The sequence below is a fragment of the Mandrillus leucophaeus genome, unplaced genomic scaffold (assembly GCF_000951045.1).
Source record: "Mandrillus leucophaeus isolate KB7577 unplaced genomic scaffold, Mleu.le_1.0 Scaffold331, whole genome shotgun sequence".
Taxonomy (NCBI): Eukaryota; Metazoa; Chordata; class Mammalia; order Primates; family Cercopithecidae; genus Mandrillus; species Mandrillus leucophaeus.
The window spans coordinates 777126-804361 of NW_012103488.1; the positions used below are offsets into that span (position 1 = coordinate 777126).

A 27236-nucleotide genomic window follows, 5' to 3' on the forward strand; every position below is an offset into this window, starting at 1 on the left:
GGTGGGAACTGAACAATGAGATCACTTGGACACAGGAAGAGGAACATCACACACTGGGACCTGTTGTGGGGTGGGGGGATGGGGGAGGGATAGCATTAGGAGAAATACCTAATGTAAATGACCAGTTGATGGGTGCAGCAAACAAACATGGCAAATGTGTACATATGTAACAAACCTGTACATTGTGCACATGTACCCTAGAACATAAACTATAATAAAAAAGAAATAAATAAAAAAGATGGCCTAGTATTTGCATATAACATACCTGCATCTTCCTGTATACTTTAAATCTTTTCTAGATTACTTAAAATACCTTACACTATGTAAATAGTGTTACAGTGTATTGGTTTTTAAATTTTGTGTTATTTTTTATTGTTATATTATTATTTTTTGTTTCCTACAAAAATATTTTCAATATCCAGTTGGTTGAATCTGTGGATATAGAAACTAAGGATAGAGAGGGTCAATTCTATTTTGAAATTATGACAGTTGTCACATAACTAGATATTATTATTTAATGTATTAATAAAGAAGCACCTAAATTGCCATGTTAATTTTTTAAAAATCTTGATATATGTGTATCAACATAACTTGTCCTCTATGATGATTTCTATTTCTATTAAAAACATCATTCTGAATCCGTAGGTTTCATTACTTTCCCAAAGCAATCCATAGCATAAAAAAGTTTAAGAGGGAAGGAAGTGGGGCCATTAGTTGGAAAATGTAAAAAATCAGAATTAAGTTCCATCAGGTCTAGAAACCTAAAAACAATAATGAACTACACCATAGAAGAAGACCCAGGCATTTATCTCAAAAGAACACAAACAGATAATCAACAAATTGAGCCATTTTTCCACTACCAGGAAGTCTCTCTAATTCCTCCAATATTTTCTGACATACTTTTATGTTGTTGCAGTATCAACTCAATCTTGATAGCTATCAATTGGAGTATATGTTTTCAATAACTACAAATGCTTACCCTAAGAATCATAATTTGACAGATCTTAAAATTTCTCATGAATTAAGACTATTGAAAGTTGGATTTTTTTTAAAAAAGCAAGTTTAAAGAAATGGTAAAAAGAAACTCAAATGCTTACAGGATACCACTGGGCTTCTGACAGACGTCGGCTCCCACCTTGCTTTATCTCCACTGTTGATAGGGGTTCCATTACTCTCCCACAAGGCAGTAAGGGACCATTTCTCTTCTGATCTATGTAACTCCATGCAATCAGCCCAATGTGGCCAGAAGGCAGAGTCCTCACAATTGCTCTTGTTCCGGTATACACAGATTTCTTAACTTCTCTGTCATTTTTACAGAATCTCCTGACTAACAAAGTGGACCGCTCCTTTTTGCTTTTAAAAGCATCTTCTTCTACGTCTTCACAATTATCAGGGAAGTCCTCAAAATGGCTCAAAAAGGTCTTGGCAGTTTGACTGTCAGTAAAATCTTCCTTACAAAAGCTATGACTTGAATATACCATGTCCACCTTCTGGCAAGAGCCTTCAAAGCAAAAGTATTTATCATTCAAGGTGTCACAATGATCACACTGCAGCTGTTCATTCTTATTATCACAATTTTTGGCCAATTCCATCAGTTTACACGTATATGCCACGTAGTTTTCCTTTTGCTTCTCCTCACCCCCAGGTAGTGGTACACAATTTCCACAATCGTCTAAAATTAAGTTTTCTGATAGGGTACAGAAAGTGTCTGACATTCTTCTGTCAACTTCATAATGAAAATGAAATACTGCCGTGCTGCTGTCAGGGTCTGCTCTGCCTGTCTCTATGATTGCTGACTGATTTCCTAAAGGATTAATGCCCATGGAAGGTCTGTCTAGTTCCAGTTGAATTCCAGGGAACACCTTTCTTTCCAGTGGAGACAGAATTCCAGTTTCTAAACACAGGTCTTCCTCAACAACAGAGTTGTACATTTCATAAAACTGTCTTTGAGGAAGGCCATGCTGATGGTTTCTCAATATGTTGTTGCAGTTAATGTTAAGGTTTTTCACAGAATCTGGCATGCTTTTCTCCCAGCATTTTTCATTACTGTTCTCATCACTCACTATTTTCTCCCTTGTTATTGAGAGAAAATTTGGCAAGTTGCTTCCAGAAGGTTCTTCTTTAAGTTTGTTCAGTCGTGAGATGGTATGAGAAGTCTCCCCACTTTGTCTGACAGTACGTGCTTTTGAAATATTGATGTCTGAGACCTTTTCACTACTTTCATCTGCAGCTGACTGGGCAGAAACCACTTTTCTCTGAGTCACAGGTATGAGAACAGAAGCTGTAATTTCTTCAGAAGTCATCTTGGACTAACACACAGGTTTTGACTATTGCTCTATTTCTCCTCCCTGATGATCATGTCAAGGTTTTAATAAAATTATTGATTATTACAACAATCTCAGATACACAAGTCCTCCCAAGGAACAAAGGGATAATTCCTTTCATTCAGGAACATTGAGAGGCAAATAAATTTTCTCAGTTGTAACTTTCTATCATGAATATATATTTTTTCTAGATCAGGGTTTTAAGGTGGTAGATCAATTTTCCTTCCTCTGTTACCTGAAGCAAAAATTTTTGAAGACTTTTACTCGGGATTGCACTCTGCAACTTCTGATCCATCACTGATTTGCAATGATTTTAAAATTCAGTTTGAATGATTCCTGTTTCCTGTAAGAAAAGAGATAATGTCAAACACTGTGGCACTCAGTGAGTTTTTTAAAAACATGATCTCACAATCCTAAGATACAGACAAAAAAGGTTGTTTTTTTTTTGCAATCAGAAGTTGGTTTTTATGTTTTTGGCATTTATTTTTTGATTTAATATTTCAGAACTTCTGCTTCCAGCCAAAATGGAGTAACAAGGGCAAGATTTATTCATCCACTTTAAATAACTAAAAAGAAAATCAGAAAAAGAAACAATGGTTTTCAGATATTGAACAACAGGTAACACAGACATTGATCTCTGAAAGAAGAAAAAAAATGGGCCAGGTGCAGTGGCTTACACCTGTAATCCCAGCACTTTGGGAGGCCAAGGCAGGCAGATCACGAGGTCAGGAGATCGAGACCATCCTGGCTAACATGGTGAAACCCTGTATCTACTAAAAATACAAAAAATTAGCTGGCATGGTGGCGGGCGCCTGTAGTGCCAGCTACTCAGGAGGCTGAGGCAGGAGAATGTCATGAACCTGGGAGGCGGAGCTTGCAGTGGGCAGAGATCACACCACTGCACTCCAGCCTGAGCAACAGAGCTAGACTCTGTCTCAAAAAAAAAAAAAAAAGAAAAAGAAAAAGAAAAAACAATGAAGTAAGCCCTATAAATGCCCTAGTTTACTGCTTAGAAAGTTTCCAGGTGACAAGGCAGGGAAAGGAAACTCAGGTAAAATCCAACAATTTACCTGAGTAGAAGAGAAAAAGTTGAGACTTCAGGGAGGCCAAGGAAGCTAGAGAAATAAGGCACATTAAGCAAAGAGGCACAAAAATAAGAATGACAGCAGACTTTTAATCAGAAACAATGCAATCCAGAAGAGAGCGGAGTAAATGTTTAAAGTACTGAAAGAAAAACTACTGTCAACTTCAAATTCTATACCCAGCAAAATATCTTCTGCAAATGAAAATTAAGTAAAAACTTTTCCAGGCATATAAGGCTGAAATAATTTATCACTAACAAGCCTGCACTGCTTGTAACTCTATTAGTAGAGAGAGGGAATCGAACAAATTTCTATCCAATGTGGAAACACAATTATAAAGGATATACAAGGCACTATGGGACTAGAGGGTGCCCATCATGAGCATATCATTCCTTTGCAGGTAAAGCAGTTGTTCCCGAGACAACTAATCAGCAGTCACACTGCTGTCAGCACCAGCTTTGCCTTGCCTCTGCTCTTTGACAATAGAAGTCTTTCTTCCCCTTGCTTCTCCCATACCCCCTTGTCCCAAAGAGTCATCAACTATCCCTTATTCCCTTCTATATGTGTTCCCTCAAGCACAAACACAGCCTCTCAGGTGAGAGGCTCCCAGTATATGCATGTCTCTATAACTACACTGAAAAATCACTGGAAACCCCAGAAATCATATTCTTTGTAGGGAATAAACCAGCCCACACAGAGCAGCAGTGTCCTAGCTCAACACCCTAACAAATCCTACCACACAGCAATAACTATTATCAATACTTTAAGAAACCTCCTTCCAGAACACTCCCTATGCATCAACATACACAGAGGTATATGTATATAACTATGCAAATACCAGATAATATTGGTCATTCTGTTCTGTACCTGCTTTTAAAAATTCAAAGCATACTATGAACAACTTTTCAGTCAAGAATTATACAGACAATTTTAATGGCATATGGCATTAACTTGAATTCAAATATTTGTTCTATTTTTTAAAGAGATTTTTCAGGCCAAAGCCTTCAGATTGACAGCTAATATGTCCTTTCTTACCCATGAGGTAAGTAATTCAAAATAGGAGAAGGGGAAAACATTTTTGGTGATGCTTAGGTCCTGTTCTAAGGACTTTGCAATTATTGTTATTATTATAATTATAATTATCATCATCACCATAATTTTGAGACAGAGTCTCGTTCTGTTACCAGGCTGAAGTGCAGTGGCACAATCACTGCTCACTGCAACCTCTGCCTCCTGGATTCAGCAGTCATATACTGTTCCTTCTATCATATTCTATATGTTAGTGGGAATTACTAAGTATAACCCACATTCAAGGGGAGGGGAATTAGGGTCCACCTTTTGAAGGGAGAAGTATCAAAGAATTTCTGGGCATATTTTAAAACCAGCCTGGGTTCAAGTGGTCCTCTCACCTCAGCCTCCCAAGTGGCTGAGACTATAGCACTGTGCTTGGCTAATTTTTGTATTTTTTGTAAAGACAGGAATTCACCATGTTGCCCAGTCTGGTCTTGAACTTCTGGGCTCAAGCGATCCTCTCACCTTAGCCTCCCAAACTGCTGGAATTACAGGTGTGAGCCACTGTGCCTGGCCACTTTGCAATTATTATCTTGCATACTTCTCACTCAACACTACAAGATAGCATGATGGTTTTACCATATGTCCACAAATTCTTTGACACTCCTCTCTTCACAAGGAGGAGCCTAATTCCCCACTCCTTGAATGTGGGTTATATTTAGTGGCTTCCCTCTAACGTATGGAATATGGTAGAAGGAACAGTACATGACTGCTGAGAATCAGTCATGAAAGTCATTGGAGCTGCCTTCTTGCTACTCCTCTCTTGCATGCTCTGAGGGTAATCTGCTGCCATATTGTAAGGAGAGATCCCCATGGCAAGTATGGAGGACTCTTGACAACACCCATGTGAGTGAGCCATCTTGGAAGTGGATCCTCCAGCTGTAGTCAAGACTTCAGATGATTGTACCTGCAACCTATATCTTGACTGCAACCACATGACAGACCCTCAGACAGATAAACCTTGTCCCAAATTCCTGACCACAGAAACTGTGAGATGATAAATGTTTATTGCTTTGACCCACTACGTTTTGGGCTAATATGTTACACAGTGATGGATAACTAATACAACTAATTTCTGCTATCCACATTCGAAAGATTAGAAACCAAAGCACAGAAAAGTTAAGTGAATTGCCAAAGATCCCTCCATTGGAAAATGATTGAGACAGGATTCAAATCCAAGAAGACTGATTACAGAATCTCTTCTCTTAACCATAGATTATGATGCTTTATTTTCCATCTAGTCTGAAGCCCTATGGTTTGGGTTTCTAAAGTCATCCAGCTATGAAGACCCATGGCTGCTGGGAGAACCCTTTTTTTTTTTTTTTTTTTTTGAGACAGAGTCTCGCTCTGTTGCCAGGCTGGAGTGTAGTGGTGTGATCTTGGCTTACTACAACCTCCACTTCATGGGTTCAAGTGATTCTCCTGCCTCAGTCTCCCGAGTAGCTGGGACTACAGGCATGTGCCACCATGCCCGGTTAATTTTTTGTATTTTTAGTAGAGACAGGGTTTCCCCATGTTAGCCAGGCTGGTTTTGATCTCCTGACCTCGTGATCCACCCACATTGGCCTCCCAAAGTGCTGGGATTACAGGCATGAGCCACTGAGCCCAGCCGAGAAGGCTATCTTATATGTGGCTTTGTCTCTGGAAGGCTGAGGATATACACAGACATCAAAGCAATGGTCTTTGCTTTGCCTCCAGTTTACTCTCATGAATCACGGACGAGCAACATTACAGGGAGCAGACTTTTTAGAGCACTAGACTTGGTTCAATTTCAGACCATTCCTTTATTTAGCAAATATTTGCTGAGTACAAAATTAAATAAGGCAGGGATCTTGTCCTGGATTTCCATACCAGCTGATAAGTCACCAAAGTACAGTGTAAATAGAGCTATAATCTGCATTAACACAGAGGAAGAACATCTAAAGCAGATAGTGCTGATGAGGTGGGAGTGATTTCCAGAGAGGGTTTCCTTCAGAAAAAGACAACTGAGTTGAGTTTCAAAAGATAAGTAGGAAGTAGTTAGATAAAGAGGTGGGGTGGAGTTTTCAGGGAAGAGCAAATGTGGGCAGTCATAAAAAGAAATAGTCAGACATTGGGGTCTGGTATCTCAGGTAAAAATTTTAACCACTTTGGGGTTTGATTTCTTCTCCTGTAAAATAGAAATTAAATCACCTACTCTATCAGGTTGTGAAGGAAATACTTTGAAATCCAAAAATTCAAGGCAAATGTTTATTATTCTATGCCTTGAAATATTTTGGTAAGAAAGAACAACCAAGGTTCGGCAGCTCTGTTGTATCAGTGACATGGCATTGATTTTACTGTACTAGATGCACACACTGCCTTGACTAGGTCCACTCCAATTTTAATTTCAGTTCTATATCTGGGATCAACTCCTTAAATCTAAGCTGCATGATCCTGAGCTGGTTAAATTATCAATTTTGAGATATACTTTCCACATCTATAATATTGAGATGAAATACATATATATATATATATATATTTTTTTATATGTCAGCAGCAGCCGATCCATCAATAACTGTTAACTTTCTATTTACTAACTCTGGGTCAGTTCTAGGTTGTTTTTATGGGAAGCTGGCTGGGTTAGGTTAGGGTTAGAGTTACAGTGGCATTAGACTGTTGGCTAAAGAAAACCTGAAGCACTGAATGAAGATCATAGTCTAGTGGGTTTGAAGAAGAAAAAGATGGAAAAAGGGATTCTTCTTTTCTTAGTGTGAACAGGTTTGTGGGGGAAATTGGATAAGTGCTAGCCTGGGAGAGGTCAAAGGATGTGTGGGCTAAAAATATGGCAGAACAAGAGGGTACTTGTCAAGATAGTATGTCCAATCTTGAGGTATTTGGGGATAGGCTAAAGACTATGACTAAAGAAATGACTGACCAGGAAGTAGATCTACGGAGATGCAGGAATTGCTGGAAATTCTAGCCAAAGCATTACGACAAGAAAAAGAAATGAAAGGTATAAGCAGAATCAGGAGTGACAGGGTAAGTTTCCAGCTTCAGGAGAGGGGACCATGGGCCAGGAATAATCCTGCTGATGGATGTTTTCATGGGCTAAATCAAGGGCTGGAAAACTACATCCTGAGTTCCAAATCTGGTGAGCCATCTGTTTTTGTAAATGAAATTTTATTGGAACACAGCCACATCTATTTATTTATGTCATGTCTGTGGCTGCTTTTGCATTTTAATAGTAGAGCTGAAAAGTGGTGACAAACACCATATGCTCTACAAAGCCGAAAATATTTGCCATCTGGCTCTTTACAGAAAAGTTTGCCAGCCCATGTACTAGATAAATAACAAATTAATGAAATGCATGGTTAGAGCAAGAAAACTATGTGGGAGGCTTGATAGCCATCTTTATTTATTTGAAGAATTGAGATGAGGAAATGGGCTCACCTCATATTGTTTCAAAAGGTAGGATCAGGGCTAAGACAAAAATTATAAGGGAGGTAAGCTTTGGATCAGTCCGATAAAGAATTCCCGAACTTTTAGAGCTTTTCAACAAAGGATGAGCTATCTTGGATGATGGTCTTCTTTCAGTTACTGATAGATTTAAACAAAGGCACATTATTCAGCATCAGGGATGCTCAATATATGCTGAACAAATAAACAGAGAGAATTTAGAATGACAGAGTGAAAATGGATGACTGTCTACCACGGGTAATTATAAAAACAATGACCTAATAGTGAGCGTGTATTATCTATCACGTATGTTCTAAGCACAGAATATGTATTATCTCATTTAATCTTTACAACAACATTATCAGTAGGGTGGCGGAGACTCCTAATTTCCCTCCAAAATCTGTTCTTATTCCCTCAGTAGTAGAGCCTCTGAATTTGACCTAAGCATATGGATATTTCTTTATTGGCTTCCTTTACAGCTAGATGTGGCCATGGGACTAAGTTACAGCTGATGAGATATACACAAAGTGGTTTGCAATTTCTGGAAAGAATGCTTGACGGAACAGAGTGTGACCTTTTCCTGCCCCTCTTTCTTCTGCTGCTGGTTGGAAGAAAGGCATGATGGCCAGAGCTGAAGCAGCCATCTTAGGTTGTGAGGTGAACATGAGAATGAATGTCATGCATAGAAAAAAAAAACAAGATAGAAATCTGACTGCCTGTTTTTGGGATTTAGGGGAGGGAAAAATAAAATTCTATCTTGTTTAAGCCACCATTGTCTTGGGTTTTCTGTCACTCACATCTAAATATTTTCCTAACTAAAACTAAAAAGGTGGGGATGGTACTATTATCATATCTATTTTATGAATAAGGCTCTGAATGCTTGAATGACTTGTCCAAGAGTACAGAAGAGTGATATAACAAGAAACCTCTATAGAAAATTCCTGCATTGGTGGGAAAGTTATATTCACTAATTCCTAGAAAGTTTCCAATTTTATCCTCTTAAGCCAGACGGAATTCTAAAGAATAGTTAAGTTAGAAAAATATGAAATACAAGCATATTATAGATGTTTAAAGGAGGTGTGGCTTAACAATAACAAAAACTAATTTGTCAGTCAACTGTCTATTGGTTAAGCGCCTGTTGAATTCCATACAGTTTAGAAGGTAAGATGGCTATGAACCAAGAGATCAGTAAAGTCTAATGATAGGGTATTTGAGCTGGGACTTTATAGTAAAGTAGTAATTACCTGTATCCATGGAAAGGAAAGGAGACTTTAGATAAAGGGAACGATGTAACAAAAGATAAAGTAGGAAAACACAATGCATAACCATGAATTCATCTGAAGTCCTCAGAAGAATATTTCATCCAATCAAAGACAGTAAAAGTTACTCAGTAATTTCACCATCATGGAAAAGATACACTAAAGTAACTGCCAAAGCTGGTAATAGAATTTAATATCCCTATTTGCTTCTTTAGAGTTTTATAGAGTCCCTTTGAGTATCTGTATATAACAATCAACCAACCATTGGTCAGTTATTTTCTTATGCATTCTCTTCTCCAAGGCCCACTCAGCAAACAGATTAAAGAAAACATTTTGCCTAAGCAATCCTTTCCTCCCTTTTCCCTTATCACGTGCACATGGTGCACACGGATTTAAGTTTGTATACACCCACATGCAAACCCTACATAGTATGAGTCAGTCTTCGCTTTTTCTTCTCCCGAATATCTGCTGCTCCACTCCCTCCTGACCTCCTTTCTCTGAACTATTATGATGAAAATTCCATAACTCACAAGGAAACAAACCTCTTAAAACATTCCCTAAAGGCACTGGTGTACTCATCTGAGTTCTTTGCCAAGACCACAAAGATTTAACCCTTTGGGCCTTTAACTCCCTTTATTAGAAAAGTTTCTGAATCTGGAATGTGAGGCTTCAGACCCAGAAAACCCAGATACCCTAATCTTTATACTTTGTGTATATTAGATATCAGGAGTTGACTAATAAGTAGATGAGAAGGCTACACAAATATTTTTGAACTAATTGACATTTTGAACATTGACAAGGCTGCCAATACAGTAAAATAGAGGATCACAAAAAAGTTTGTCCATAACAGGTTAATTCCCAATTGCAAAACTCACAAGGAAAGGAAATCTTCCCTGTAAATACAGTCTCTAATCAGCGTGCAAATCATCACATCTCTCCCAGAAATATGGGTCATTGATGTTAGTAGAATGTAACTTTAAGCCAAGAGTGGAAGTGGATAGAATTGTGATGTTGTGATGCTCATAGGACTCCCTCTCCTTCGTTGTATAACAATGTCAAGATTCTGGAGTTATGTGTGTGTGCAGACACGCACAAACACAGAGATGCACATCTTTGATGATATGAAAAGAGAGAAAAGTGGGCAACAGAAGATTTTAGATGGCACTAGGTCCACCAAAAGTCAATTCTAGTCTATTTTTTCCAGCTTCATCTCTGGCCAATCCCCAAAGAAGAGTTAAGCAGTCACATTGGATTTTGTGCAATTTATTGAATCAGCCTAGCACTTAATGCCTCTGTGCATTTCCCTTCCCACTATTTTCTAACTCTGTTGACTCCATCATTCAGCTTAAATGCCATCTTTGTTCTGCAGCCCTCCCTGACACCCACCTGTCTGCATTAATTGCTATCATCTGTTTCCTGTAGCTCTTCCTACCTTACACTACCACATCACGACATGGCACATTATTTTGTAACTATTGATTATATAGGGCCCCCTTATGGATTGAGAGCCCCTGAAGAACACGCATCTTTAAACTGAAAGAGTTTTATAAATACACTACACTTTACATTTCCATTTCCATTTCCATTTCCAACTATACCAAGACATATAGTTAGTCTCAATAAACATTTGACCCTCTGCTTTCCTTCCATGGCTATATGAGCCCAATCCTTGTTCATTAAGATCTGGATTACTTAAGGCCTTCAAGTGTCTGAAACTAACTTCCTCCTGTTTGAATCCATTCCATATAATTTTCAGAAAAATCTTCTCCAAATACGATTTTCATCACATCACTTTACCTGAGAAGGAACAGAGTTCCATATTATCTAGTGTGATAAATCCAAACCATTTACCTTGATCAGTAAGAAAATCAATTTCTTAAAAAGAAGGGGGACCTATACAGACTCTGATAAGATTGACTTAAATCAGTATATCAGTTTTGGGAAAAATAACATCTTAACTATATTGAGGCTTCTACTCTATAATATAGTTAGCCAGTGCTAGTACACTTTCTGCTATCTTTCTCTCTCTACATAGATTTACATATATATTTATATATATGCAAAGAAAAATATATATGCATTTATACACATAGACATATGAATACACACATATACATATGCATATATGCATATCTTCTTTAATTTACCTAAGCAATGTTTTTTATTTATCTGTATAGAGGTCTACACATCTTTTAAGTTTGTTCCTAAATATTTTATGTTAGTGGTGGTCTTGTAAATAAAGTTATCTTAAATGTTATTTTTCAGTTGTTTGTTGCTAATACACAGAAATACAATTGTTGTTTATAGACATCATAAATTGTATCCTTGTTAAATTCAATTATTACTTCTAGCAAATATTTTTTAGGTGACTTAAAATTTTCTACATAGACAATCATCTCATCTTCAAACAAAGTTGTACTTCTTTCTTTCCAAAGGTATATCTTTTATTTCTTTTTCTTGCCTTACTCTAGTAGCTAGAATCTTCAATTATGATGCTAAGTACTAAGAGCATATATCTTTACTTTGTTCTCATTCATATGGGGAAAATATTCAATACATCACTATTTAATATATTAGCTGTAGGTGTCTTAATAAATGCCCTTTACTAAACTGAAGTTGCTGAAAATTTTTATCACAAATGAGGATTTCCCAATATTCTTCTGCATTTAGTGAGATAATATGATTTTTCCTCTTTTAATAGGTTAACATCGTGAACTATATCAACTAATTTTTCAAATTGAAAAATCTTGAAACAATCTAGCAAATTTGTGGAAAACATAAAGGCTTTAGAATAGTCAGAATAATTTTTAGAAGAGAGAAAAATTGGAGAAGTTAACCTACCAGCAGACAAATAAATAACTTGTAGTATATTCATAAAACTAAATTCTACTCAGCAATAAAAGGAATGATTTCCATTATGTAACAAACATGGATGAATCTCAAAAACATCACATTGCATGAAAGAAGCCACACACTGAATGCATCCATTTATTTGAAGTTTAGACCTGTGGTGTCGGCACTAATTTCAAGATACTACAAAGCTACAATAATCTTGACAATGTGATACTGGCATAAGGATAGAAATTTATATCAACGAAATAGAATATAGTCTAGAAATAGATTTACATATATATTGTCAATTGAGTTGTCAACAAAGGTGCAAATGTAATTCAGTGGGGAAAGGGCAGTCACTAAATGGTGCTGGATTCAAATAAAAACAGAAATGAACATCAACCCCCATGTCATACCATGCACAAATATTAATTCATAACAGATATAGGCCAGAATATAAAATATAAAACAACAAAAATTTCTAGAAGGAAACAGAAAAAATATTCAAGACCTTGGGATACAGAAAATTTGCTTAAGACACTAAAAGCACTAACCATTAAAAACACAATAAAATGAACTTAATCAAAATTTAAAACTTCTGGTCTTCAAAAAAAAAAAAATTAAGAAGGAAAAAGACACAGACTGGGAGAAAATATTCACAGTACACATACCTAAAAAGGTTCTTGTATTTGAAAATATAAGAAACTGTTATTGGCAGGTGCAATGGCTCATAGCCTGTAATCCCATCACTTTGGGAGACTGAGATGAGTGGATCACTTGAAGCCAAGAGTTCAAGACCAGCCTGGCCAACACAGCAAAACCTCATCTCTACTAAAAATACAAAAAATTAGTAGGGTATGGTGGTGCACACCTGTAATCCCAGCTACTCGGGAGGCTGAGGCACAAGAATCACTTGAAGCCAGGAGGTGAAAACTGCAGTGAGCCAAGATTATGCTACTGTACCCCAGTGTGGGTAACAGAGTGAGACTCTGTCTCAAAAACAGAAACAAACAACAATAAAAAAAAACTATTACTGCTCAATAATAAGCAAACAACCCAAGTTTTTAAGAAATGTGCAGAAGACTTGAACAGACATTTCCCACAAAATAATAAATGCAAACAGCTTACAACCATATTGTGATGGATCAAAAAACTTCTTCATGAAAAAAAAAAAAATGAACCTCAACCCCTATCTCACACCACACACAATAATTAACTCAAAATAGATAATAGTCCAACACACAAAAGCTAAAATTATAAAACTTCTAAAAGAAAACATAACAGAAAATTTTCACAGTATTGGAGTAAACAGAAACTTCTTAGGCTGAATACAAATCACAGAAGAAAAAAATGGTAAACTGAATTAATCAAAATTAAAAACATCTCCTCTTCAAAAGGCAAGCCACAGAATGATTAAAAAAAATTTGTAATACAAACATCTAACAAGGGATTTACATCCAGAATACACAAAGAATCTCTATAAATCATAAGAAGACAAATTACTGTATTTTTTTAAATGGACAAAGGTTTGAATAAGCACTTTATTGAAGAAGAAGTACAAATGGTCTAGAAGTACTCAAAAAGATAATCAATATCACTAGTCATCAGGAAAATAGCAATTAAAATCACAATGAGATAGTACTTCACACCCACTAGACTAGCTAAAATTAAAATGACCAGCTATACCAAAGTTGGTAAAAACAGGGAGCAACTGCAACATTGCTGGTCAGAATATAAGGTGGTACAGCCACTTTGGAAAACACTTTGGCAGTTTCTTATAAAGTAAGCATATACTTAAATACATTTGACAATCCAAAAACTCTACTCTTAGAAGAAAAGTAAAAGCATACATCCATAAGCAGACTTGTACAAAAATGTTTATAGCAACTTTATTCACAATAGCCCCAAACTGAAAACAATCCAAAAGTCTACCAGCAGACAAATAAATAACTTGTAGTATATTCATAAAACTAAATTCTACTCAGCAATAAAAGGAATGATTTCCATTATGTAACAAACATGGATGAATCTCAAAAACATCACATTGCATGAAAGAAGCCACACACTGAATGCATCCATTTATTTGAAGTTTAGACCTGTGCTGTCTAATACCGTAGGCACTAGCCACACACAGTTATCTAAATTTAAATTAAGTAAATTAAGTAGAATTTTAAAATTCAGTTCTTCCATTGTGCTAGCCACATTTCAAGTGTTCTAAGAGTCACATGTGGCTAGCGGTAAACATAATGGACAGCGTAGATACATAGAACATTTCCATCATCGCATAAAGTTCTATGGGACAGTGCTGCTCTAAAACATGCAAAATCAAGCTATGGAGATACAATTGGATCAGTTATTGCTGGAAGCAGGGTGGGTGATGAGGAGGGTGGACTGGAAAGACTGTAACATATCCCAAAGCCACTTTTTGAGAAATACTGGAAATGTTCTCTCTTGATTGAGGTGGTGGCTATACAGATGTATACTTTACCACCCATATCATATCAACTTTTCAACTGGACCACAGGCTGCATTTCAATCCCACTTGCTCCTTTAGCTGGGCACCTCTGAGCAGCAAACAACCTTCTCAACTGTACAGATCTGATGCTGAAAATCTCAAATGAATACATAGCACCGGAATGGCAGAATCAATCTGTCTGGGTTCATATCCCGCCTTCACCACTTAACAGGTTTATCTTAGACAACTCAACCTTGCTGAGGCTTAGTTTTCATATCTGTAAAATGGGGGAAAATAATAGTTTCTCATGTAATTCTCATAATGATCCTATGAAATAGCAGTCTCTCGAAAAGTAGTACCTTTTATTCTTACCATTATAAAAACCTCTCCAGAGTCATCAAATATTATTTCCTGATATAGGACTATGTCCATTTCTTTTAAATCACCCCTTCAGCACTATAATAATAAAGGCTCAAATATCTGTACACTTACTGTTTTGTGTAGGATATTATTGTATGTTATATGTGATCATTTTCCTTATCTCATCCAGTGCAGGCAGCTAAATGATTCTTAAAATTTCTACAAGTTTACTGGGTGCTTAGCACATGAGAAAGGTACCAGATGAGTTCATAAGAAGAGAAAGACAGAATCCCTCCCATAAGGAAATCATTACTTACTACAGAGTCATAAAGAAAAACATTAGGATATGAACTAATACCACAAAATACTCAATAGTATGGTTCAGGTAGTGAAAAAGTGAGAGAATCATTCAATTGTAAGCATACTAATTGTGCAACAGATCAAAAGTGCAGATAGAGATGGTAGAAATCAGCACGAACTCAAGTCATCAGTGAAGACTTTCCAGAGAATGTCATAGTCTGTAGAAGAGGACCTGCCCTGGGAAGTAAAGTCAGGAGAAAACAGAACAGAGAGGGAATCACAGTCATTTATTCGAGCTGGGATGGAAGGTCGTGGGTTGGCCTTGCCCTCTGTTTAGCAAGGGCAGAGTAGCCTCTATCAGCAAAAGCAGTAGAACTATCCTGGGCAAGCCCAGGGAAGTTCTCATAGCAGGTCAAAGTAGGATAGTACATTTCGGAAGCGTGGCAACGAGGAGGAAAAGAAAAGTGGGAAGGGCCCTGAGGTGCTTCCTTGAACACATTGCATGACACATCCATGCATCAAAAACACAACAAGCTTCCTCAAGCAGCCAGTTGCCTCCAATTAGCTGGGGTAACTCAAGCTCGTATTATAAGCAATTTTAAATTAATTGACAGGCAACATCAACACACCTGTTTGCTAAATGTTTTTTCAAACCAGCACTCTACAAGTCACTCCTTAATTAAGGTAATTGTCTTCAAAAGAATTAAAAACTCATAAGATGAAAACTCACTCTGGACGAGATAAACATAATAGAACCACTCTACCACCCTCACACATTCTTACGTTACAGTCTCTCAGTAAAATGATCCCGATTTAATCAAAAGAAGATATGATTCAGCTTCTGCAACTCTTTTCTTCAGGCTGTGCCTCCTGTCTGGATCTCCTGTGTCTGATGATCCCCTCATATCTGGATCCCCTACATCTGATGTCTAGCCTACATTTTATCATTACACCAAGCAAAATATTTTCCAGACTAAATAACTCTCCAGTCTCACAGAGATTCCCCCACAAAGCCGTAGCAGATGGGAAGCATTTTAAATCCATACACTTAATGGATAAGTATTATGTCATATAAGATGGTGATTTCTAGCCATTTTCTTTTTTATATTTGTATTATAATCAACACCGACACCAATTGAAGGCCTTCAGTAGCCCTCCAGTTAACAAGCTTAAAAACTATTCCTTATTCTCACGGATGCCCATCAATGACATCAAATTCTGGGTGGATGCCCCAAGGCAACAGCTGACTCAAACACTTGATGTCATTCTAATGGCTTATTTTGGATAGAGTTAAAAATGCAAATAGAACACCTCGTTAAAACTCAAAGTTCATTTTAGCTGTGCCTCTGATTTACCACTGAGAATTCATCATCCAAAGGAAGGACACAATATTACACATCTTACCTAATCGAAAAGAAAAAATGAAGCAAACAAGTTTCAGCGTTAGTTTTTGTTTTTTAAAGTGTTTAATCTGCAGGCCAATACTGTAGCACTTTTGCTATTTTTCTGGATGGTGTAACCCCAAATAAAACAGACAGAACTGTTTTCAGAGTCCACAATCTGAAGCAAGAAGGGTGGCTCTGACCTGTCCCCTACCAGCCTTCAGGCTATTTCTGAGGCTCTGAAGGGGGTTGAGGGTGGGGTTACCCAGGAAGGTGGAGGGAAATGCAGGTGTAGGGGATGAAGCACATCCCAGAACCTGAATGGTGTGGGCTCCTCAGCAAATCAACTGCATCACAGAACACGGGTAGTATTAGACTTGACTAGCATAGGAAGCATGTTAAGTATAGTTCATTTTTTTATAGCATTATGTCATCATTTCAAATATCCGTTGTGATTTTACGGGTACCAGGGATTAAAAAAACAAAGCAAGCTTTGGCCAAAGTGCTGTACCACATTCTACACTAACTTCTTAACAAATAAAACACGCTATTATATATTTTTCTGATTATAAAAGCAATACATACTTACACATTTACTGAGGAAAATTTGAGAAAAGGGCTGATAAACAAAAGAAATTATACCATCAGTAAATTCTAATTTTGTTATAACTTCCTTCCAGCTTTTTCCCCATAAGTACAGATCTTTTACAGAATTGAAATTATACTAGATACTGTTTTTATCCTGCTTCATTAGACAAAACACAGGTTAAGCATCCCTAACTTGCAAACCTGAAATCCAAAAATGCTTACAAATCTGAAACTTTTTGAGTGCTGACATGACACCACAAGTGGAAAATTCCATACCGGATATCATGTTACGGTCAGAGTCAAACTGCAGTCAAAACTTTGCTTTATGCACAAAATTATTCTGAATATTATATAAAATTACCTTTAGATTATACATATAAGGTATGTATGAAACATAAATGAATTTAATGTTTTAGGTCCTATCCCCAAGATAGCTCATTATGTATAATGCAAATATTCCAAAATACAAAAAAGTCCAAAATCCGAAACACTTCTGGTCCCAAGTATTTCAGATAAGGGACACTCAACCTAGTAATACTGTCTAAATATAATAATATATAATGATATTATACTGTCTAAAGGAATAATTTCTGGACATAATAAAACCTACATAAATAGCAGCAATCTCTTTCCCAAAGTTCTAAATGTTATGTTTTAAAAGGAGGCGATCATGGAAAATCATACTGCCTTGCCCCTTGAAACCACACATACTCTCAGCTGTTTTATGTATTTGTAAACACATCCTTGGACATATAGTGGCTTCCAGATTGCTCAATGTTTCCTCTAACGGCTGATCAACCAATGGGTATGATTCATTCACTCATTCAACAAATAAATTTTAACACCTACTATGTGGTAGGCACCAAGTAAAAATGGCCCATAAAACTACTCTAATTGGCCTAATTGATATTTATCAAAGGGAAATTTACTAGACTTAGGTGATAGTTTATATTTCATTCAGCCAAATAGAGCTGGGTTTGAGGCTGCTCTGATCAACACTAGCCTCTCCAACCCACTAGTCTGACACTCATTTCAGTCAGGGTGCACTAGCCCCCTATTCCCTGAACCTGGCCTATTCATTCCCTTTTCTGAGTCCTGTTTATCATTGCCAAGGCCCCATTACCTTCCTTTCTGCTGAGCCACGTTCTATTCAGGAAGCTTTTCTGACCAGCGTCTATAAGCCTTACTCTCAAACGACTGGGGCACCAATCATCCAGAATATTCTTTAAACAACCCTGACTGCCCTGTTCCCAGTGGGTCTGTGCTAAGGATCTGGTTCAGGCACCAATCCCTCGTTTTCTTTATTATTTCCCACAGCTAAACAATAGATGCAATGCATATTACTAGTCCCTTAATCATTCATCTCAGGAACTTCTCTATCTGAATCCAACTCTGAAAACATTTTTCAAGAAAAGCATTCTACCCTTTCAGTTGCTACTGCCATTTTTTTTTTCTATCCTAATAACCTTGGTTGCTTTCCTGCACTGGATGACAGCTAAGATAAAGCAGCTTTGAGGTAGTAAAATTTGATTCACTTTACCCATAACTCCTCAGGAAAACATACCTACCTTGCACACAGCAGCCCCTATACTATATCAAGACCTCTGTTTGACTCCATGTCCTGTTTTGAGCACCTCATGTGTATAATTTTATTCAATCTTCACAGGAACTGCAGTGAGGTATGTACCAAGATGACAATTTCCAATTTAGAGATAAGAAAACTGAGGTTTTGAGAGATTAAGTCATACAGTGAGCCACTGGTGAAGTGAAGATTCAAATCCAGGCAGCTGCCTCCCCATACAAGCCTTTTCTGTGAGTTAACCCATCCACCCTGGCTAATAGTCTTCCTCACTTTTTCTTCCCATGAGGTTGAGGCTAGTGATTCTCACATTTATATCAGCATCAGAATCATGGCAGGGACTTGGTAAAACTATCCTTACTAGGGTGGAACCCAAGAGATTTTGATTCAGGGAGGGGACAAGAGATCTGCATTTTTAGCAGGCACCTCTCCTATCACCTCATTGCTAGGTGATTCTTGTCTTCAGCATATACTTAAAGATATTGCATTGAGCATAAGAGGATCCTACACATCAGAGCAGAGGCTTTTGTAAAATTTGCTAATTACCCATGATCCATCGGGACTTTAAAAATGGCAGGAAGTTATTGTTTAATGGGTATGGAGCTTCAGCTTAGGATGATGAGAAAGCTTGGGAGAGAGGCAATGGTGACAATTGCAAAACAATGTGAATGTACTTAATGCCACGGAACTGTACACTTTATTTTTTATTTTTTAGAGACATGATCTCATTCAGCTGGGACTACAGATATGCACCACCACACCCAGCTAATTTTTTTTTTTAATTTTTTTTTTTTAGAGACAGGATTTCTCTATGTTGCTTAGGTTGTTCTTAAACTCTTGGCCTCAAGCAATCCTCCTGCCTCAGCCTCCCAAAGTGCTGAGATTACAGGCTTGAGCCACTCCACCTGACCTGTACACTTTAAAATGGTTAAGATGATCAATTTTGTTATGTATATTTTAAAACAATTTCTAAGATGGCAGGATCCTAACCTCTCAGCTGCCTTAGGGAAGGTGTCTCTGACACCCCCTCCTGTTGACCCAGAGAGAAGTGAAGTTTAATCCTAAGGGACCACTTGAGAAAGGGACTACTACAAGGCAAAAGGTGAAGCACAGTTGGCCCCGTGTGGTCCCTTTTCAGTTTTGAGCTGGCTGTGTACACTCAGATTGAGGGGACAGGGCTGTGCTTGTACGAGTTCCCAAGATACTGCATCACGCCTCATCCCCTGCCTGCCCACCATGAAACAAACCAATGTCCAGTCCATAACATAACCCATAGATGTCCACGGATACGGGACAGAGGGAAGAGAGGAGCCCAAAGGATGGTAGGGAAAGAGCCTTCTTCAGGTTTCCAGTGTCAGCTCCCCCGGGGATCATCTACTAGTACTTCAGGCCATTCTGATTTTGGCTCAAATATCATCTCCTTAGAAAGGCTTTGCCTGCTTGAAAGCAGCCCCTCCTCCACACCCATTACTTTCTATAATATTACTCTGCCTGGTTGTCGTTTGAGCATGCACCACCACTGGAAATACTTATTACTTATTTCCACACCAGTAACTTGTTTGCCTCCCCGGACTAGAACCAGAACTTCCTGAGAGCTGAGAATGTGCTACTTGTGTTTATTGCCCATTTTCAAGGCCTCACTTGAGACATAGTGGGAACCCAATAAGTATTTGTAGAATAAATAAATGAATCAGTCTCATTTGTTTTCTTTTGTATAAAGGGTTCTTTCTACCTCACAAGGTGATTTCTAGGAAGGGTCAAATGAGATCAGATACACCAAAGTGTTGCAAAAGGAAAGGTGTCACATACATGGTAGGGTTATTATTGTGCTTGGCACAGAGTGGGGCGGTTCACAAAACCCTGAGTGCCTTACAAGGCCTCCTTCTGTGACCTTGGCATAGTGATGTGCTCCCTCCTCCCTTCTCCACTCCTCTTAGGTGGAGATTTGTCTGGAATCTAAAAATGACAATGCTCCACTCTGCAGACCATCCAAACAGAATGCAACCAAATTATTACAAGGTGAGGCCTCTCAGAGAGTTTTCTCACTAAGGGGCTCAAATAACAAGATGATACTTATGAAGTCAGGGATCTGCCATGAGGGCAAACTTACGGGAAGAACACAAAGATGCTTCCTGCCTTGGCTTAGTTGGGCTACGCAAGTATGAATTGAGTGAGTTGCTGGTATATTCCAGGTCCTGGGCTCAGTCCCAAGCATAGAGAGAGAGGTGACTGAGATTGTCACAGTGCAGTGGGGGAGACAGTTACTAAACAGAAAACTCAAAATCAGTGTGGTAAATATGGCCTACACTAGTCAACGAAGGCTTTCTAGAGTGATTGATGCCTAAATGAATTTAAAGTATAAAGGATAGGGGAAAGAGGGGTTGGGGAAGAGTGAGTGGCCAAGGTAAGACACAGAATAGAAAGACTACACAGAGTTTAGGGAGTTCCAAGTAGTGAAAGCTTTGGGTATTTATTGCTGGAGTGTCTAGTGTGTTGTGAAAAGGGTGGGGTGCAGGGGAGGGAAGGGGACCAGAAGATGTACCTGGAGAGGTGGGCAACAGCCACTCTCCCACTGTGGGCTAACTGCAGCACCTCTGTCAGCACTGATGCAGCTGCTGTGCTGCCCTGCCCTGCCAGGTGATGAGGAAGCTGTACTGTCCAGGGTGAGACTGCCTGATGCACAACTTCTCAGGCAATCATGAATTAGTGACGTGGCCGATGTCTTCCGGCATGTGAGGCTGGGAATTCCTTCCCTTGATACCTCTCTCCAGTTTCCCTAAGCCTCACCCCTCCAAACTCAAGTCCTCCCTGTTTGAGCACAGGGAAGTCTAGTTTATCTTTTGAGTGTCACCTGTTTCTACTCCCAGCCAAGCTTGACTTGCCCTATTGGCTACTGGACCAATGAATGGGCTCATTCTGGGCAGAATTCCATAGGCATGTGACTGAAACTAGAGGCATCAAAAGATAAACCAGAGTTCCCTGTGCTGCAAACAGGAGGACTTGAGTCCAGAGGGGTGAGACCTGGGGAACTGGAGAGAGGTATCAAGGGAAGAAATTCCCAGGCTCACATGCTGGAAAACATTGGCCATGTCACTGATTCACAGTTGCCTAGGAAGTTGTGCACCAGGCAGTCTCACCCCGGGACGGGGCAGCTTCCTCAACACCTGGCAGGGCAGGGCAGCTGACACATCAGTGCTGACAGAGAGGTGCTGCAGTTAGCCCAACATGGAAACTCTTCTGAGCCCTGAGTGAAGGCAGCAGAAATGAACAGAAGGAGTAGAGCCCTGGGGTTTTAGTAAAATGCTTATGCCCAAAATTAGCTCACCTGGTATGATATGATTCAGAGCATGAAAGGCAGGAAAACCAGAGGGAGAGAGGGAGAGAGGAGAGAGAAGAGGGTCCTTCCATTTCTTTTCCCTGCTGTCGTTAACACTGGAGCTGCCTCAATCCCATGCACTTAAAAAAAAGGAAATGAAGAGGCTAACAGTTGCTCACCTGGGGTTATATTTTCAGGGGCTGCCAAATAAGAATTTTAAACTTTGTATATTCATTTGGATAATATTTGTAAAAAGAAAAATGTTTTCAAATCCAACCCACCCCTCCCCAAATCAATCACTCCAGCTTTGGTCAGGACCTAGGGACAGAGGTGAAAATCCTTATCTCATTAGCACACTCACTTTTCCCATTCCTCCCTATAGCCTCCAGCTCTTCCAGCTTAATCGCACTGAGAGGGTCCTGTTGTGGTTAAGCACAGCAAGTGGCTTTCCTGTCATAAGAGGTGATATGGTTTGGATGTTTGATGTTTGTCCCCTCCAAATCTCATGTTGAAATATGACCTCCAATGTTGGAGGTGGGGCAGCCTAGTGGGAGATATTGAATTATGGGGTGTATTCTCTATTGAACGGTTTAGTGCCATCCCCTTCGTGATGGTGATTGATGAGTTCTCACTCAGTTAGTTCACACAAGATCTGGCTGTTTAAAAGAGTCTGGAACTGCTGGGCACAGTAGCTCACACCTGTAATCCCAGCACTTTGGGAGGCTGAGGCGGGCGGATCACAAGGCCAGGAGATCGAGACCGTCCTAACATGGTGAAACCCTGTCTCTACTAAAAATACAAAAAAATAGCTGGGCGTGGTGGTGGGTGCCTGTAGTCCCAGCTACTCGGGAGGCTGAGGCAGGAGAATGGTGTGAACCCGGGAGGTTGCAGTGAGCCACAATCACGCCACTGCACTCCAGACTGGGCGACAGGGCAAGACTCTGTCTCAAAAAATAAAAAAGAAAGAAAGAAAAGAAAAAAGAAAAAAAAAAAAAGAGTCTGGAACCTCCCCCCTTCTCTGTCTTTTGCTTGCTCTTTGGTAAAGTGACATGCCTGCTTCCACTTCACCTTCCAGCATAAGTAAAAACTCCAAAGCCTCAGTAAAAGCCAAGCAGATGCCAGTGCCATACTCGTATAGCCTGCAGAACTGTGAGCCAATTAAACCTCTTTTCTTTATAAGTAACCCAGCCTCAGGCATTTCTTTATAGCAATGCAAGAATGACTAACACAGAAAATCAGTACTGAGGACTGGGGCATTGCTATAAAAATACCTGAAAATATGGAAGTGGCTTTGGAAATGGGGAATGGGCAGAGGTTGGAAGAGTTAGAGGGCTCAGAAAAAGACAGAAAGATGGGGGAAAGTTTGCTACTTCTTAGACAGACTGGTTAAATGGTCATGACCAAAATGCTGATAGAAATATGGGCAGCAAAGTCAAGGCTGATGAAGTCTCAGACGGAAATTAGGAAGTTACTGGAACTGCAGTGAAGGTCACTTTGTTATACCCTAGCAAAGAACTTGGCTCCATTGTGTCCAAGTCCTTGGGATCTGTGAAAGTTTGAACTTAAGAATGATGACTTGGGATATCTGGCAGAAGAAATTTCTAAGCAGCAAAGCATTCAAGAGGTAGCCTGACTGCTTCTAATAGCCTACAATCAGGTGTGATCAGTCTAAGGAATGACTTAAAGTTGGAACTTATATTTAAAAGGGAAGCAGAGTATAAAAGTTGGGAAAATTCACAGCCTGGCCATGTGGTACAAAAGAAAAGACTGTTTTCAGGGGAGCAATTAAAAAGGGCTGCAGAGCAACCGCTTGCTAAAGACAATGGCCTGACTAAAAGAGAGCCAAGTGCTAATATCCTAGACAACAGGAAAAAGGCCTTGAAGCATTTCAGATCTTCCAAGCTGCCCCTCCCATCACAGGCTCAGAGGCTAACGAGGTAAGAATGGTTTCAGAGGCCAGACTCTGGACACTCCTGCCATGTTTAGCCTCAGGACACGGCTGCCCTAGCTCCAGCTGTGGCTGAAAAGATTCCATGTACAGCTCAGGCTGCCTCTTCTGAGAGTACAAATTGCCATATGCCCTGGTGGCTTCCATGCGGTATTAAGTGTGCAGGTGCACAGGATGCAAGTGTGACACAGGCCGGCAGCTTCCCCCTAGATTTCAGAGGATGTATCAGAAAGTCTGGGTACCCAGGCAGAAGCCTGCCACAGAGGCAGAGCCTCCACATAAAGAGACTCTACTAGGACAGTGCTAAAGGAAATGCAGAGTGGGAGCCCCCACAAAGTGTTTCGTACCTAGTGGAGCAGTGGAAAGCTGGCTGCCACCCTCCAGACCCCAGAATGGTAGAGCCACCAGCAACTTAAACTCTTCAAGCCTGGAAAAGCTACAGACACCAGACTCCAACCTGTGACAGCAGCCACAGGTACTGCACCCTGCAAAGCCATAAAGCACCAGTGTGCTCTGAATGTGGGACATGGAGTCAAGGATTATATTGGAGCCTTAAGGTTTAATGCCTGCCTTGTTTGGTTTCAGACTTGCTTGGGGCCTCTTGCCCCTTTCTTTGGGCCAATTTCTCCCTTTTGGAATGGGAATGCTTACCAAATGCCTGTACCACGATTGTATATTGGAAGTAAATAACTTGTTTTGATCTTATAGACTCATAGGCAGAAGGAGATGAGTCTTAGATGAGGCTTAGGAATTTGTATTTGATGGTGGAATGAGTTAAAACTTTAAGGACTATTAGGAAGGGATGATTATATTTTGCAATATAAGAAGAACATGAGATTTGGGGGGCCAAGGGCAGAATGACATAGTTTGGATGTTTGTGCCCTCCAAATCCCATGTTGAATTGTGACCTCCAATATTAGAGGTGGGACCTAGTGGAAGGTGTTTAGATCATGAGGGTGGATCCCTCATGAATGGCTTAGTGCCATCCCCTTGGTGATGAGTGAGTTCTTACTCCATTAGTTCACATGAGATCTGGTTGTTTGAAAGAGTCTGAGACCTCCCCCTTCTCTGTCTCTTGCCCCCGCTCTTGCCATGTGACATGCTGGCTCCTCTTGCCTTCCACGCTGATTGTAAGTTTCCTGAGGCCCTTACCAGAAGCACATGCCAGCACCATGCTTCCTGTGCAGTCTGCAGAATGGTGAGCCAATTAAAATTTCTTTTTAAATTTTTAATAAATTACCCAGCCTCAGTTATTTCTTTATAGCAACTCACAAGTAGACTAACACAGGAGGTCAAAGGTGTGTTACTAGATGACCCCTGGGAGGTGATAGGACCAGGGCGGTAAGGAGCAGTACTGAGAGTTCACCTCTAGCATCCACCCATGTTTCCGCCCTGCAAAATGCATGCACATGGCTCAGCCTCTCTCATCTACTTCTGAGTCCCCAAAAAGAATAGGTCTCCTTCCTCTAAGCCATGGCAGCAACATTAAGAAGCAGCATTTTCTACTTCCTTTCTTCTTATGTGCCTCTCGTTGCCCCAGATAGCTTGTTACCTCCTGGCTTACTATTTACCAAAGTATTCCAGCCTCTGGGGCACTTCAGCAGTCTCCTAGAAGTAAATTCCTGTAGGATGGAGAGATGCAAGGTATATTCTAACAATAGTGGAATGATTAAATAAAACATCATACGTTCACCAGGTGTGATGGCTCATGCCTGTAATCCCAGCACTTTGGGAGGCTGAGGCGGGCAGAGCACTTGAGGTCAGGAGTTCAAGATCAGCCTGGCCAATGTAGTGAAACCCTGTCTTTATTAAAAATGCAAAACTTAGCCAGGTGTGGTGGCACACACCTGTAATCCCAGTTACTCAGCAGGCTAAGGCAGAAGATTTGCCTGAACCAGGGAGGCGGAGGTTGCCGTGAGCTGAGATCATGCCATTGCACTCCAGCCTGGGCAAAGGAGCGAAACTCCATCTCAAAAACAAACAAAGTAAAATATGGTACATTTGTACCCAGAAAACAGGTTTTATTGTTTTTGTGACTTAGATCCAGATAAAGTTACCTGGAAAGATTTTCAGAGTATATTGTTACCTTTTTTGTTTTGTTTTGTTTTGAGACAGGGTCTCACTCTGTTGTCTAGTCTGGAGTGCAGTGGCACAATCACCACTCACTGCAGCCTCAAACTCCCAGGCTCAAGCAATCCTCCTACCTCAGCCTCTCATGTAGTTAGGACTATAGGTGTGTGCCACCATGTCCAGATAATTTTTCTTTCTTTTTTTTTTTGTGTGTGTGTAGAGATGGGGGTTTCACTATGTTGCCCAGGCCAGCCTCGAACTCCTGGCCTCAAGCAATCCTCCCACTTTGGCCTGCCAAAGTGCTGGGATTACAGCATAAGCCACCATGACTGGCCATATTATTAAAAATAAAAATAAACCGAACAAAACATAGTATGAGCTCATTTATAGAAAACAAAAGAAAACCACGTACAAAAACAAAAATATATCTTTATGTGCATGTGCACGTGTGTAACTATGTAAATACATAGAAAAGAGTCTATAAGAATACCCATCAGACCAAATAACTTCAAAAACAAGAAAGGCTTTGATGGGGACTAACGGGGCTTTTATCCTATATGTAGTTTACAATATTTAGAAACAAGAATGCATTCACTCTTCTGGAAACACCAGTAGCAAAAAAAAAAAAAAAAAAAAAGAGAGAGAGAGAGAATGTATTTGCATATCACTTCTGTAATTAAAAATATAATTTTTTAAACTTGAAATTGTTATCAGATTCTTTTTATCCTGTAGAACTTTGCTTTAATGACTTACATACTAGCACCAGAAAGGCAGTGGAACTAGTTCCCACTTGGGCAAGGGTTTGTTTACACTGCTTATCTAAAGTTAGAGCCAACAATGCTAATGATTCTGAATAGCACCAGCCACTCCTTGGCCATCCCCTCCCCTCCCACCCACAGATTCAACTATCACCTCTATGTGGATGACTTCCAAATGCCTCTTTCCAGACACAGCCTTTCCTTGGAGCTACAGTCCTGACTTTCCAACTTCCTCTTCAGTAGAGCCAACACATGATGTACAACACTAGACTCCTGTCATCCCCCTCTCCCTAATTCAGCTCTTCTGCCTAACTTTCTCCTTCCTTTGAACGGGCACCTCTTTTTTCCCCTAGAAACCCAGAAAGGAAACTTCCTAATCATCTGTAGTCCTCCGTAGTCCTCTTTATCAACACACCCACCCCCAAGTATCCAATTAGCTGTCACATTCTAATGAGTTTTTGAAAAGGTTCTTTCCAACTAATAACTCCCTGTGTT

General features: G+C 39.5%; 1 protein-coding gene across 2 annotated transcripts in view; it reads right to left on the minus strand.

The window, feature by feature from the left end:
- The window catches only part of PLCE1 (phospholipase C, epsilon 1), a 348582-nt gene that overhangs the window by 308448 nt on the left and 12898 nt on the right, over positions 1-27236 (minus strand). For both annotated transcript variants that reach the window (XM_011988462.1, XM_011988460.1), the window contains exon 2: positions 1098-2667. In XM_011988462.1, coding sequence (XP_011843852.1) covers positions 1098-2303 — 1206 coding nt within the window. In that variant the 5' untranslated portion in view covers positions 2304-2667. The remainder of the gene's footprint in view (positions 1-1097; positions 2668-27236) is intronic.